General features: G+C 36.4%; 1 protein-coding gene across 1 annotated transcript in view; it reads left to right on the top strand.

Annotated features, from left to right (window-relative positions):
• Positions 1-11,819, top strand: part of LOC137404145 (protein KRI1 homolog) — a 38,664-nt gene extending 26,845 nt beyond the window's left edge. The window contains exons 16-18 of the mRNA XM_068090303.1: positions 1,064-1,128; positions 2,898-2,990; positions 11,369-11,819. Coding sequence (XP_067946404.1) covers positions 1,064-1,128; positions 2,898-2,990; positions 11,369-11,732 — 522 coding nt within the window. The 3' untranslated portion in view covers positions 11,733-11,819. The remainder of the gene's footprint in view (positions 1-1,063; positions 1,129-2,897; positions 2,991-11,368) is intronic.
• The last annotated feature ends 4,940 nt before the right edge of the window (positions 11,820-16,759 follow it).

Here is a 16,759-nt window from a genome sequence, read left to right as displayed (position 1 = left end):
GTTTATAATACAATCAAATTGACTTTCGCAGCATAGGTGCGGCCCACCACAGTGTTTCAATGGGCAGTATTATTTTTCCAGTCCAACTAATGAAGTTTTCATAAAATTAAAAAACAAAAAAATTATCGGGGCAAGTTGAGCATAAAGAATACTGAGCGTGCTGTAATTACTGAAACTTTTATTCAGGATGCAAGTTTGCGAGGAAAAACTAAAATAGTGCAAACTCAAGTAACCAGAACTATAAAAGAGTAAAAGGAATAGTTACAATTCAATGCATAACTGAAATGAACTCTTCCTTGCTAGTCAATGACAGGCTCTGGCATCACTTCAAAATATCTTTACAGTCCAACTATCCCTCATCGTCTTTGTCTGGATAGCGAAAGGATGCTCAAGTAGCCCCAGTCTGCCCTACATATTAAAAATTAGTAACAAAATAGTATAATAACCTTAATAATTATAGTTGACTTATAATTAACCTAGTAACTTTAGCTTCGTTGCCAAGGTAATCATATTCTTACTTCCTTCTCATAGGGGAGGGGGTGAGGGGAGGAGGGACGGAAGAGAATAGAGAGAAAGAGCATCTCAGGCGCTGTAGGAGTGATTTTGGCAAATAAAATATCGACATCTTCATGGTTCCGACGTATTCAGCACAACGAATACCAAATTTGAATTTCGAAAGTCATTTTTGATGATGTTGTATGACGGAAAAAATGCTGTAACGAAGGGGATGTAAAAACATATAGTTCCAAGACGTAAGACAAAAACCGGTAAAACGGGTGCCATAACTCGGGAGTTCATTGTGCTCAACATTTTACCATTATATAGCACAAGCATTAGCCACCATCTGAAGTTGTCATGAATTTTGATGACGTGTGTTAACTAGCTTATTCCAATACAGTCAAACCTGGACTGCATTACTAGTATTAAATTTGGTACTATCGAAAACTCTTTTTGTGTCTTAGTCTTTATGTTGACCTCTGCCAGAACCATGTCACATTACAGATACTATGTCACAGATGCGATGTATAAGTTTTTCCCTTTCAAATTATTCACTTCATTTTAGATACTGTCGGCGAGGGACAAAGAGCTCAATTCATGGAGTTCACTGAAGAAAACCGTGCAATACAGGTCAGCCGCATCATTGACATGGTAGAACCCCTGACACGTACAGCCATACCTCGGCATACGAGGTTAATGCGTTCTAGAACTGAGCTCATATGTCAATTTCTTCATGTCTCAGGACACTATTTCCTATGTAAAATAACTAATTACAAATTAATCTGTTGCCATACTATAAAAAAAAACACATAAAACAGAATATTGCGGTCATCCTATATTATAGTGGAAAAACGGGTTTGTTTATTGTTGTAATTTAGCACCTATGCTAACAAAGTAACAAATACCTATTCAGTAAATCTATATAAATCCCAAAATGCATGTATTACTAGGTGATTCTGTACTTTGATGTGTCTAGCTATAGCTATTTAAATGAAAATTTTCTATCGCAAAAGGCTTGATCTCAGAACCTCCATTTCGCGAGGCAAGTGCTTTTCCAATTTAGCCGCAGAAGATTAATGGAATCATTGGGCCATATATGTCACTATGTGGGTGAAAATATGCTACCGTTCTCCGTTTCGGCGCAACATAATTCTTGCTCTCCCGTGAGAGCAAGTAGTTAGCTCTGAATAGTAAGCTCACTCAAATTAGCCATTGGCAATGTTCCAGGCTAGTGGCAATTGACAGGCAACTACATTACTCCTAATTGTTTATAAGGTGATTTTTAATACCCGTGTAATACCAGGCATTCCGCTAGTTTAATAAAAATGAATTTAGCTCACTAAACACCCACTTGAAATTTTAATCATTTACTATACTTCAACTTTGTCGTTTTGATTTTGTATTATCAGTTTACTGTTTGGCGCTTTTCGCCTCGTGTTCGCTATCACTTTTAGCTAACCTTTTAAAAACTTTTTTAAAACTGATTTGAGAAGAAAGACCACGCGATGCTTTTCTAAAAATTGGTCTCTCGCATTTTTGGTCATGTAGGGGGCCATCAAAAACCAGCTCGTATGCTCATATCTCAAAGATTACTCGCATGTCAAGCAAAAACCTTACTTGAAACTGCTTTTACGATTTTCTCATATGCTGGGACACTCATATGTCGAGGTATGACTGTAGTCACATTTTATGTTTGATGTGTATACATGTACCTAGCTGGCAGTGAAATGACGGTGTACATCAATTCTTTACTGAGAATGCAGTTAAATATCCAATAGGAGTTAGGGAATCCCCAGGATTTAATGTTATCATGTAGATGTTAATAAAACCTTGTGCTTGAACAGAAGCATAATGAGCATATTTCTATTACGTTAGATAAGCTTATTCTAGGAGAGCAAGTAACCTTCCTTCCCTTCCCTACTATAGAAAGTACAACCTGTTACTTTATGTCTATGGGACCTTTCTTTTCTCACATCAATAACATATACAACCTGTTACTTTATGTCTATGGGGCCTTTCTTTTCTCACTTCAATAACATATACAACCTGTTACTTTATGTCTATGGGACCTTTCTTTTCTCACTTCAATAACATATACAACCTGTTGTCTATTATTCTTAGGAAAGCATGTAACCTTTTCACTTCTGCAATAACAAGTACAACCTGTTGTTTAATGTCTACAGGAGAGCAAGTAACTTCTTTTTCATTTACTGTCCTCACATGCACAAGCCACTTTCTTGTCATTAGTAGAGCTGGAAAATAATACGGCTACTGTTTGTTGTTTTATTTATATAAAACAACAAATAAATAATATAATAAAATATTATTTTTTAGTTCATACAAATTAAAGACAACTTTTTAGTTTATTAACTACATGTATGTTGCAACGTATACCTTAGGAGTAACGAAGAAGAATTCAGAGATGTGGCGAAATATAGAAGGAAGTCGCATGACATCACCAAAAAAAAGCGCTTGTTGCCAAGCTTGTTCAAGTAAGTAAAGGAGTGTTAATTTAAGTCATGCTATCGCTAGGTGATTTATTTAAATCATGCTATCGCTGGGCGAGTTATTTAAGTCATGCTATCGCTAGGTGATTTATTTAAATCATGCTATCGCTGGGCGAGTTATTTAAGTCATGCTATCGCTAGGTGAGTTATTTAAATCATGCTATCGCTGGGCAAGTTATTTAAATCATGCTATCGCTAGGTGAGTTATTAAGTCGTGCTATCGCTAGGTGAGTTATTCAAGTCGTGCTATTCCTAGGTGCGTTATTCAAATCATTCTATCGCTAGGTGAGTTATTTAAGTCGTGCTATCGCTAGGTGAGTTATTTAAGTCGTGCTATCGCTAGGTGAGTTATTTAAGTCATGCTATCGCTAGGTGAGTTGAGTCATGCTATTGCTAGGTGAGTTGAGTCATGCTATCGCTAGGTGAGTTGAGTCATGCTATTGCTAGGTAAGTTGAGTCATGCTATCGCTGGGCGAGTTATTCAAGTCATGCTATCGCTAGGTGAGTTGAGTCATGCTATCGCTAGGTGAGTTGAGTCATGCTATCGCTAGGTGAGTTGAGTCATGCTATCGCTAGGTGAGTTATTTAAGTCATGCGATCGCCAGGTGAGTTGAGTCATGCTATCGCCACGTGAATTGTTCTATTAAACACCTTCAACAGTTAACAAAGCTTCACAATAATAGATCGCTGCTTTTCTGCCTACCCAATACTATGATCTTAAGAGTACAGAGTCTGGCTAGCTTGATGTCTGCTAAAAAGGTTATGACAATAATTTTTAATATAATCAAAATTCACTTTTTAAAATACCAGATTGTTCTGCAGTCATAATTGATAGTTGCTCTACGTAATTTCTTGTCTCGAGCCCAAAGTGGTAAAACCTTGCCTATAATTTTTTGTTTATACCCTTCTGTTTATAGACTTCTGTTTATAGACTTCTGACTATAGACTTCTGGCTATAGGCTTCTGTCTATAGACTCCTACCTATTATATAATTATAGGCTCCTGTCTATAGGCTCTTAGCTATAAGCTCTTAGCTATATGCTTCAAACTATAGGCTTCTGACTATAGACATCTGACTTTAGTCTTCTGGTTATAGGCTTCTGGCTATAGGCTTCTGGTTATAAGCTTCTGGCTATAATAGGCTCCTAGCTATAATAGGCAACCTTATTTAGTAATTATTAGTAACAATTTGTAGAAAGTTTTCTACAGATTGCTTTTGATTACTTGATGAAGAACAAAACGAATGGTTTTTTGAGTTGACCCAAGTAGTGAACGCAAAACGTTACATCAATATCTTTTAAAACAATTTATCCAATCCACCAATTCAACTCTGAAAATTAACTGCTCTGGTGAAGGGTTAATAAAGTCCTTCCTGCACCTGGTTGGTGGATTGTGGTGTGGACTCGCCTGTTTTTATTTAGTAGTGTGGAGCAAAGGATTTTTTGACTAGCACTTAATATTTGTTCTGTTGGAATTGTGTCGAGTTAGGCAAAAGTACCTGCCAATACAGCTCTGATTACCCTTCATAAACCCATCTATCAGACAAGTTTTTGGCACAGATGGCGACAGGGCTATGATATGTATTCAATCTTTTCCGCAAGTCATTTTGCATTCATGATTATACGACTGATTTTTGGCGTGATAATTTTTAAGACCATGTATTGCGTTATCTTCTATATTATTATTTCATAAAATTTTTACAAGCCAAAAAGTTTCATCTATTTTCATCCATCCAAGTTGTGGCCACTCACATAGTTTTTGCTCATGTAATAGGAAAAATTACTCTACTGCAGTAAACTCAAACTCTGTATGCATCATATTTGGATATTCCTCTTCATCTTTACTCCTAAGATATGTAGCTCTCACTATGTTGTTAGGTGTTAGTGGTTGTGAGTGGTCACAACTCTGTTCTTGTAAGTCCTGGGTATGTCCAAATACCAATTATCTGTTGGCGCACGACTTCTTCTGTCTTCACATACCATGTTGTACATCTCATTTTTTTAGTCGTTCCGATGGTTTCAGACTATAATCGCATCTGGATACTTAAGTGCATCTGGATACTTAAGTGCATCTGGATACTTAAGTGCATCTGGATACTTAGTCGCGTCTGGATACTTAGTCGCGTCTGGATACTTAGTCGCGTCTGGATATTTAGTCGCGTCTGGATACTTAGTCGCATCTGGATACTTAGTCGCATCTGGATACTTAAGTGCATCTGGATACTTAAGTGCATCTGGATACTTAAGTGCATCTGGATACTTAAGTGCATCTGGATACTTAGTCGCGTCTGGATACTTAGTCGCATCTGGATACTTAGTCGCGTCTGGATACTTAGTCGCGTCTGGATACTTAGTCGCGTCTGGATACTTAGTCGCGTCTGGATACTTAGTCGCATCTGGATACTTAGTCGCATCTGGATACTTAAGTGCATCTGGATACTTGAGTGCATCTGGATACTTAGTCGCATCTGGATACTTAAAGGCATCTGGATACTTAAGTGCATCTGGATACTTAGTCGCATCTGGATACTTAAGTGCATCTGGATACTTAAGAGCTAACAAATATTAAACTTAGCATCTTTTGATAACTTATTGAATGTCTCTTGGAATTTATAATATCCAGTCAAAACAGTTGCAAAACAAATCTATATAGCTACAAAACTTATCACAGTAGTGTCATTAGTTATATTGGGCCACTCTCAATGGACCTGGTTTTACGAGATATAAGGTCTTTAATCTCCCCCACTTCAGCAACCCACTTGAGACCTGTCAGAGGAACAGAATGCCGCTATCATGGTTTGCATATCATACAGTACATTCATCTCGCTATCATTGTGCACGGTAGTTTTTACACTGGCACCACAGTTTCATAGGTGGAGAAACATAAACATCCGGTATCAATGAAACAAATGTGATATACCATAAAACCTGTGTTTAAACGCCACCTCTCTTTGAACGCCATTATGAGAGAAAAGTTAAAAAATAGAGCGCCACCCTTTAATTAAACTCCACTTTTATTTGACCGATACTATTTGACATTCTTAATCTTTACGAGCCCATAATAGCAAGTTATCAGTAGAAAAGTGTCCACAAAATCGTACTAATAATGACTCGATTAGATCAATAACAATTGATTCGGTCATTGTTACTATTCGTATCGAAGTCAATTTCCATTAAAAACTTTGATTGCAACACCTTAGAAGTAATTAGTAACTGTATCAGACTAATAGTCGGTCCTTTTTTTAATGCGGTCTTAATGCTTGTATGTATGTGGAAAAAAGTTTTCGTTTTTTAATGGAAAATGTGCTACTACGTACAATTCAATTGAAAACATAATTAACCCACTGCAGATAAACCATTGAAGTAAACATCAGTGATACTCGCACAGACATATGACACAGACCATATTATAGTCATCCAATTACGTGTAAATTAACAATCACTCTTGCCACAATCAATACTCATTTAGAATCTAGTCTTCAGACATGAACCCTTATGTATAGTATCAATCAATTTATTTTTGTATAAGTTATCCCGCATAACTTATTTGAACTCGTCCTCTCATATACATTTTTTTTAATGTTCCCACAAATAATCTCAAACTAAACATGAATTGTTCACTACTATCTTGCATTCAAGATACTTTTACAGTTTCCATTTTATTTGATGACTAGCTGTGCTACCCGGCGTTACCCGGGTAATAAAAAAGTCTGGTCAGAAAAATGATTTGTATTTAACATGTGACAATATTTGCCATTCTAACATTTAAACTTCATATCATGTGAAAAATGTTTCGTGCAGGTCAAATAAATTGAAAAAAATAAAATTACTATAAAAACGTTTAGATGTAAATATAAAATAGTTAGCAAGTAATAGCTAAATTAAGTTGGTTTTGCAACGATTACAACAAAAGATCATTCGGTAATGATGCAATTAATTCGAACTGAGAAAACATAATTAAAATGCTAAATATTTTTAATTAATAATAACAATTCTTGCATAGAAGTGTGTGTATAAAAAAATTTACTGTTCCATCAGAAGCTATCCATCAAAAATTTGCTTAGGATATGCAGTTTGAAAATTAGAATGGCAAGTGTTGTTATATGTTAAATACAAATCAATTTTATGACCAAAGACTTTTTTATTACTCGGGCAACGCCGGGTAGCACAGCTAGTGTATCAATAAATACGTCATTGTAGTTAAAAATCTATCATTAAATGATTTTATGTTTGCAAAACCGTTTTACCGTAACGGATAATGCTGAACTCGCCATGGCGAGCAACTGATATCTCTTAACAACGTATATAATCAGTACGCAAGTCGCCAAATTTTAAGTTCGTAGATAAATTATTGTCGATATCGGGGGGCTGAACATGTTAGCCCTAGCGAAATAAAGACGAAGAAGCATCGTGCTGCATAAACATAGGCCCCAAAATATTTCTTAACCAGGGCTTCGTAACGTGTGGGCGCAATGCTAAAATAATAGCTATAGCTGGACAATCAAACCGACGAATACACAGACGACCATATGCCTGCAAATAGAGGCTTTTTGTTATCAGCAAAATAAAAGATTACTAACTAACTACTATGTACAGTGTTTTGAGGCTATTTTAATTACACGTGGTTTCTCTTTATTTGTGCTAAAAGTCTATTCAAAATGGCATTGCGTAAAAAGTTTTGCTTTGCTAAAAAATTGTTTGGATGCTAATATCGACTAGCTCAATTGTGCAGAAGACGGCTTCAGGTCATAAAACATTTTGGAAGGTATTGAACAGCCAGGAGAATTTAAAATGGTTCTAAACAAAAGCAACGATCAGAACGTAACTGCAAGGTAATTTGCATTTTCATCGGCTGAGCAAACGATGTTAATATTTATGTACTTAAAATGTTAATCTTTGTTGCCGCATGTATTGTATTATAGTCATGGTTTGTTTATGTAATTTGTCCTTGAATATATATTTGTAGCATTTGATTGATTACTATTATTATAAAACTAATAAATTGGCATATATCACATTATTTGATCGCAAATTGCGGTAATCTTAACTTATCTTACAATGGATCAACACTCGTAAGTCCTGTTCTATTGTACATAAAAAGCCAGTTTTTGCTGCAAACTGTAACAAACATTCCAAGTGCTATGAGCTTTCATCCAACCATGGCGCTCTATTTTTCAACCCTTCCTCTATGGTGGCGGTCGATTGGAAGCAGCGTTCAAATAGAGGCTGGCGGTCTATTTTTCAAATACGATAACTCGTCAGAATTTTCGGAAGATAAGTTTAGCCCTCTTATGGGCGAAGCAAATGTCGCTTATATTTTGCCCTCGTTTTCGGTGTAGCGATATTAAACCTTTTGGATGCAATAAAACTGCTAACTTAACTCCAACTTGTCAAAGATCTCTTAATAAATATGCATCGAGAAATATCTCTACCAGTTGATAGCTATTGCTTGCAACTGACCTGCGATGATATTATAGCCTGTGTCCTTCTTTGCAATTTGTTGGAATTGTCAATTTTTACTTCATTCTCAATTTGAAGACTTATTTTTATTTTATATCTATATTTAATAATGTTGAATGAAAGCTCATTGCACTCACTGATGTTTGCTACAGTTTGCAGCCAGAACTAGTTTTTTATGTGCAATAGAAGTAGAGTTATGAGCATCAATCCATTGTAAGCCGAGTTAAGATAGTCGCAACATGCTATTAAATAACATGCTATAAATCTGTATATTTGTAAGTTATACAACAACAATTTATCAAATTATACAAATACATATTCATGAACAAGTGACATAAACAAACCGCACTTATATTGCATGCAGAAAATACAAAAATTAACGTTTTTTCAAACAAAAAATATTTTTATCATTTGCTCGGATAGCTGCTTTCTGATTGTTGCTTTCGATGGAACGAACATCTTCGAGTTGTCCAATACCTTCCATAATATTTTCTGGCTTCAGTTCTTCTACACTGCTGAACTAGTCGATATTAGCGTCCAAACAATTTTTCGGCGGAGCAAAACTTTCACGTGCTGCATTTAGCACTGATGCAGTGCTAAAAGTTTGCTCGCCAAACGTATAACCTTTGGTCTAAAACTTGCGAACCGGTTTTATATGCATGTCCTGCGAAGTATTAGAGCCGCGTTAAACAAGGAACCACTATTAGCCTGAGACAGTAATTATTTCTATAACGCTGCTTTGAAAGTTCATCTACCATCGTAAATTTAAGCCATTGTGTATATATAAGTAGGCTACTTCGAAGTAGAAAGACCACGTTAAACAGAGTGCTACCACTAGCCTGGGACCGTTATTGATTATTGCTATGATATTGCTTTTATTTAGTTTTAACGAAAAAAAATGAAAAGCTTCAAATTGGACAATGAGAGAATAAATTTTTATTGATATACACGATTCATTATTAATACGATTTTATGGACACGTCTACTGATCAATGGATAATATGGACTCGACAAGATAAAACGATGTCAAAGTGGCAGTCAAATGGAGGTGGTGTTCAATTGGAGAGTGGCCGTCTATTTTTCAACCCTTCCCTCAGGGTGGCAGTTAATTGAAGGCGGCGTTCAAATAGAGGTGGTATTTAATTACAGGTTTTACGGTAGATATTAAATGAAAATATACCTTCAAATTATTTAAAATGAAATAAAAAGCTTTAAAGTTCCAACAAATTGCAACGCAGGCTATAAGATCGTCGTTGGTTATTTGCAAGCAATATATATCAACTGGTAGAGACATATATGTTAATGTCGCTTTGCCCGAAGGAGAATGCAAAATATAGGCAACATTCGATTCACCCGTGAAAGGGTTAAATTCATCTTCTGAACATTTGACGAGGTGTCTGAAAAATACAACGCCACCCTTGATTTTTTGAGACCACAGACAACTGGTTTGTTGGCGATAACATTTATTACGATCTAAATAAAAAAAATTCGCTAATGATTGGCTAAAGAAAAAATTGCTTTACATGTCACGGATTCACCACCCTTTTAGAACTTGGAGTTTAACCGTGATGAAGTTTTGTCGATTTTAATCTTGAAACATCTTAGCAGTCAGACCACCTCATACATCAACAACGATCACAAATGATGAATAATACCGATACTTTCTGATAAAATCAAATGAAAATTTGGTGCGAGTACATCTATTGCGAGTAGTTATTGCTAAGGGCTCCTGAATAAGGTCTGATCTTGATTAATGACTGTTTTATTCAACCTATCTTGTTGATGGTTGAGTTTCAATGCAATGGTATTCTTAAGGTAAAGAATGTCGAGGGTTTCCCCGTGACCTTATGCTTATTTTAAGAACAAGGAACAAATATAATAGTTATAATATAATAGTTATACCTTTAGACTAAATTATAAGAATAAAAAGTAAATGTCCAAGACTTAAAATATAGTCACTCTCTTGGGGATCGACTCATTGGCTCTGCTGACACCCCAGCTTGCCATAAAGAAACTGTATTGAATGAGTTAGAAATATGAGTAAATATTCCACTTTTTATACCGACTAAGCGTTAGCCTTAGTGTCCAGGAGTGAAACTATGTCTCAGTTATATGATTGTGAATCTTTTAGTTTTAGTGTATTCTTGACTATTTCATGGTGCTTATGGTCAGTAGAGATCTCATCATATGTAATCTTTAGTTATAAATACTTGTCTGGTGTAAGGTAGTACCAAATCCAGATCGTGCTAGACTGCATGACGCAAGTTGTATCGTCTGGGCGCTGTCGCTGATAGATGGCCCGGTTAGGCATGGATCTTACATTGCACTCTTTAGGAGTTAATCCATGGTTTTAATCTAGTCGTAGAATGCGGGGGGGGGGGGGGTGTTGAAATCTGGGAGTTGGCTTGTAATGGTGATTATTCTATCTCTGGATTTAGTAGGTGCTGTAACCGTGAAAATATTTTCTTATCAATTGTGTTATGAAATTTGCAATGATGATGTAACTTGTTATTATACCCTTTGTCTAACTGTACATAGCTGATATCAGATATAATAAACTACCATAGTTCATTCCTTTCAAAAGACTGTTTAAACTCTGCCCTGGATTATCCTAATCTATACTTTGTTAGATATAGGTAATCTCTTTTATTACATATGAGTTGTATCTTGTATCTATTCCGACTTCTAGCCTACTGCTTGTCTGAATTCATCTTGAGCAAGGAAATGTTATATTTTTTGCAAGGGGATGAAAGCTCTCATGGAATCTGTCGCTTAAGATGTAGGCCTATCAATTTTTTCCAAAATCAGGCCAAATTGCAAAAAGCTAGTTGGATTTATTATTTTCAGTTCATTTTTTGCTAATTTTGTGTCAGCACATTTTCACATTGTTGTTGTTGGTGGCAGGGAGCAAGATGAAGAAGATACACATATGCATGAGACCGAATTGGTTAAGAGAGACACAAAATCAAAGGTTCAAGGCTTGGTAGAAGTCCCTGAAGAGGCTGCGCCAGTCTTTGATCCGGTGGACACAGCTACTGCCAAGCAGCCTCCATCTGCAGCAAAGTCAGTCTCACAGAAAGTTAAAGGAGACAACTCTAACCGAGATTCAAGGAGGAGAAACAAATGGAAAGACGCGAGGAAGCAAACAGCATCCGACTATGAACAGTCATCTCGGGGCATGTCATTCAAACGCATGGAAGCTTATGGCATGCATAGTGAGGTGAAGCGCGTAAAAAAACTTCGATCAAGAGACAAACGCCGGAATTAAAAGTTTCACACATATTTTGTCATCAAGTCAGGTTTTCTGAAGCAGCTTTTGTATATTTTTATTAAATATATTTGAAGGTAAAAAATGGTGCGTCCATACAACAACCAGTAAATTATCTTAACTATTAAATAATGACTACATTTTTTAAAACAAGAGCCGTATTCTACCAGTTATCCACTAGACAACATCAACAAATGAAGATAACTCATTCAGTTTTTGAACTAGGCTACTATTTACCAACTGATTTATAATGCTACTACCTTGGACACTACGACCGATAGGCCTAGTTTCTGCTATCATATACAACAGTTCCGCACACGGGTCTAAATGCAGCTGCTTTATATGAACTAGAGTGAGTCGCAGTTGGAGCCTGGAATTATGTCATTTCTCTAAATACATACTCTTTCACATCTCAGTTTTAGCGTAACATCTTGCTATGAGCACTTAAAACAGCGATAATTCAAAGTAAGTTTTCCATAATGAAGAAAATCTGTTTAATGCATCTTTTAGCTGGTTAATATACAAATCAGAGTTTGATGTGGAGTATGAATTTCTATGAATGTTTAAGTTTAAATTTCTCTGAAATTTGTTCATTTTTACAGTTGCAAGCATCTCAAGATGTGCTCAAAAAATGGTTTGAAGTGCCAGTATTATAGCTGCTCATGACAGTAGAAAGAATACATACAAGTTTTGTACATGTAAAAAGTGTAGTGACCGTAGCCCTACCATTGCGCATAAATTAGCTATTTGCAACAGTGATTTGCATCACCATCAAAAACAAAATGTTCAATATTGTGGGAGATTATTTTGAACTGATGACCAAGCTTGGTGAATAGATCATCTAAAATCTCAGTCTGCTTTGTTAGACCGATGATGAACTAGGTGAAATGACACGATGGTGGATAGGATGACTTCTTGACTATGATGTGGTGGTTGAATGAAAAAAAAATTTTTGCTAAAGCTATCCAAAATGGTATTATGTTTTATGGTTATATATAGAAGTTGATCATTATATACCATCAGCATTACTTTAAATTTAGATGCATATTTTTATACTGTGGCAGATGGTTGTTTACAGAGCAAGCATTGAAAAGGGTTTGGAAAGTTTTGGAGTAGGTTCAGTTTTTGGAGGATACTGATAGTGATGAAGCTAGAACTCGCTCTTCATTGTTGTCGCAAGATGCTTTGACAGATTTTAACCTTCTTGTGGGAAAATGGGACATATAAATAAATTAAATGTAACTTTACAATCGGAAAAAGCAATTGGGGAAATGTGACTAACTGAAGATATTTGCTACAAAGCTCAATTTGTTTCATAAAGACAGGTAAATCTAATAATTACCTTCCAGTACAAAGGTTTGTTTCAGAGCAAACGGAACATTCAGGTATGGTACCAGAAGCATGCAAAAAAGCTGACAAATTGATAGATGGTATACAAATTTAATTTGTGCAAGAGTTTGACACCTGTAAAAATGAATAGCGTAAGGGATCTTATGCTATCCCTTCCTTCACTATCCCAGAATAAGTGACATTGTTTGTAAACCTAGCCATATGTGTTGGAATTGCTGTCACAGCAGTTCCGGTATCAATTTTAAATTGACCGTTTTGTGAATTACTCTTCAAGTTTACCATCCAAGCCTTGTGAGTCTCACTAATATTGCCTATTGTTTCCACATTTAGTCATTTAGAGTCTCAATCCAAATGTAAGCCAGCCATATCATCTGATTTTTGTATAAAGTTCATTTGTTTTACTACTTATAGTACTCTTCTTTCCTTTGCAAACTTTAGCTTTTGATCAATGTCCTCTTTCTTCACAGATGTGACAAGTTGCATTCCTCATGTGGCATCTTTTTCTTTTAGACTCCTTGTTACAGAAGATGCACTTATCTTTATATCTAGGCTGCAAACACCGGCTCTTTTGCCAATCCTTTGCTGGTCTTGATTGCTTCATATAGTGTAGGTTTTTATCAGGCTGTTCCCTTACAAGCTTTTCTGCTTGGACATAGTGAGAATCAGGTTTTGCTTTTCGTACACAAGTAGCCAGATCTTGATCATCATCATCAACTGCTCTCTTAGCTTGTTGTCATTGAACCTGACCACTATCTTGTCACAAGTTAGCTGGTCTCTCATCAACCCATAATCATAGTTATCAGCCTTTGAGTATACTGGGGTAATGAATTGGTGAATCGACATAGGTAAGCTTACTTCCTTTTTTGTGCTATTAAATTTCACCTTTTTATAAATCACATTTGGAACAAGTTCAAAGTGCCCATCAAATATGGCAATCATATTGACCAAGGTCCTTATTCGTCCCTCTGTTGTATCATGAAATTCGAATTGGTCATAGATAAGAACACTTTCAGGAACCATTAGTATCAATAAGCTCACTATTCGTTCCTCTGGCTCAATCTCTCCAAATTTCTTAACAATTTTAAATGTGCTAAATTGTCTTTTAAACATTTACTGCCAAGTTCTCATCTTTGAAATTTAACCTTTGCACAAAATGATTGTCTTGATTTGATTCAACCATCTTTCTAACCTTCATTTATTCACAACCAGCTGAATGTCCCGCCTTGCCTGGGTAATAAAAAAGTCTACACAGAAGATGTATTTTTATTTAACATATAACAACAGTAACCAGTCTAGTTTTCAAACTCATATCATGAACACAGTGTTTCGTGCAGTTCAATTAAATTTATAAAAAAAACAATTGTTAAAGTTTTTAAACTTCTTAAAACAACTGTAACTAAAATACAAATCATGGATATGTTATGTTGAATTAATAATAACAATTAGTGCATAGAAGTGTGTGAATAAAAAATGTTACTGTTGCAGCAGAAGCAATCCATTACAACATTAACTACGACAATACCGGTACCTCTTGATACTGCTCCAAATGCAAAAATGAGATATCGGACTGTCTTTGTTTGACCGAAAGGAGATAGAATAAGGAGGCTATACCTGCTCGAGATAATATAATTTGTCCACTTGAAAAGCGTTTAGCCTACCAAATTTAGCCTATTTAGTTATTAAAATATTGGTTTGGCATGTTGGAAGTTGTATTGCCACTTTGTAAGGCAAAAAGTGGCAAAAGTATTTCCTTTTTCTAAAAATTCATTCTAGCTACGATTGAAGGATACGAGCGAAGTATGTTCTTTATATTATTAACTAGCCGAATGCTTGGTATTCCATTGCTATTAAAAAACAGCTTATAAACAGTGGCAGGTAGTGCAGTTGCTGGCCCCTTGCCATTAGCCTGGCACATTGTCGATAGCTAATTTGAGTAAGCTAGTAAACTTACAAATAAGAGCTGTGAGAGCAAGATTTACTGACGTTGTGTAATGCAGAGTGCTATGCATATTTCAACCCTAATAACGACTCATATCGTCTAACTAATCTATTGGATCTCACGTAGCTTAATTTTTGTAGGTAATCGCCTGGTGATTGGGGGTTCTAAAATCAAATCCTCTGTCGTACAGATTTGTCACCGCTAGATACTAATCAGCTATAGCTGGACAGACTGAACGACAATTGACAAACTTTAAGATTTATATATACTGTATAAATTAATTAGGTGAATGCCTGGCTTTGCACGGGTAATAAAAATGTTTTTGTACAGAAAATTTACTTTTAATCAACACAACATTTACCATTCTAACTTAAATGAAGGTATTTGTTTATTTCTGTGTACTATGCTATTTCTGTTTACTGTGTTTATTTTTGTGTAATTCATTCACTGTACCAGCTGCAGTGCCCACTACTGCAGATCTATACTAATTGCAATAGTCTTAAGTTCTACTAAAGTTTACAACAGAGACTGGTCTTTGGTTAAACGTTGTAATCTTATTTTTTTCTACCTAAATTTTTGCGCAAAATCCATTATGATTACCAATGGAGCGACCGCCGTAACATCGCAGCCAAGCCGCATAGACGGAAGAGAACAACTCCTTATAAGTGCAGCTGATGCATCAGGTGCAGTACGTCTTGTGACAAGCTGTTGTGTTGCTCGTCCGCTTGATGGGGGGACAACTCCGCAAAAACAACAGTTTGTCAAAACAGGCTAGCAGCCACCTGTTCCAGTTTCAGAGTAAAACATACCTCCTGCTGGTAGATTACTATTCGCGTTATATTGAAGTAGCGCTGCTCAATGACCTGGCTAGCGCAGAAGTTATTGGTCACATGCAAAGCATATTTGCTCGTCATGGCATGCCCAAAATGTTGGTGTCGGACAATGGGCCCCAATACGCTTGCAAAGAATTTAAAACCTTTGCCGCCGAATACTCATTCGCTTACATTACGAGCTCGTCCAAATACCCACAGAGTAACGGGGCAGCTGAACGTGCTGTCCAAACAGTAAAATCCATCCTCAAAAAGGAACTTGACCTTTACCTGGGGCTAATGGCCTACCGATCATCACCGCTTGAAAACAGGAAGTCACTCTCTGAACCGCTTATGGGGAGATGTATCCGTATGACAGTGCCGTCGTTATCTGTTGTGCTACAGCCGGTAGTTATCGATACTAAGGGCATTGCTGCTAAGGAGAGAGAAAACTGGGAAAAAAGCGCTCTGAACTTTGATCTCAGACACCGTGCTAGAGAAAGGTTTACTATCATACTCCTATACACCTATCATACACCTATACGTAACTCCTCAGGTACTGCCGTTTATGTGAAAGACCTTCGTCGCAATGCAGAAGTCACAGGTGCACCCGCAAGTACCCTGCGATCCTTCATTGTACAAGATGATACCGGCAGAACCATTCGTCATAACCAATCTGATTTAGTAAAGCTCCCCACCTCAAACGCTTTGCCAAAGCGATCGAGCTTTGGCCGAGAGCTAAAACCACGTCGCATTCTTGACATGTCTAACAGCTGCTCCATCTTACAAACATTTAGGCTTGGACCTATTGCTAGTATAGTTTTATTATTCGTAATGTTGTATTCTGTTTTATATCTTTTTGGTTTTCCCATCTTTCCGGGAAGGGGCAATGTTGTGTTATTGTATTAACCGGATATAGATGTAACTTC

The sequence above is a fragment of the Watersipora subatra genome, chromosome 1 (assembly GCF_963576615.1).
Source record: "Watersipora subatra chromosome 1, tzWatSuba1.1, whole genome shotgun sequence".
Classification (NCBI taxonomy): domain Eukaryota; kingdom Metazoa; phylum Bryozoa; class Gymnolaemata; order Cheilostomatida; family Watersiporidae; genus Watersipora; species Watersipora subatra.
The sequence above is the reverse complement of the archived record's forward strand: the minus strand, read 5'-3'. Positions and strand labels throughout refer to the sequence as shown.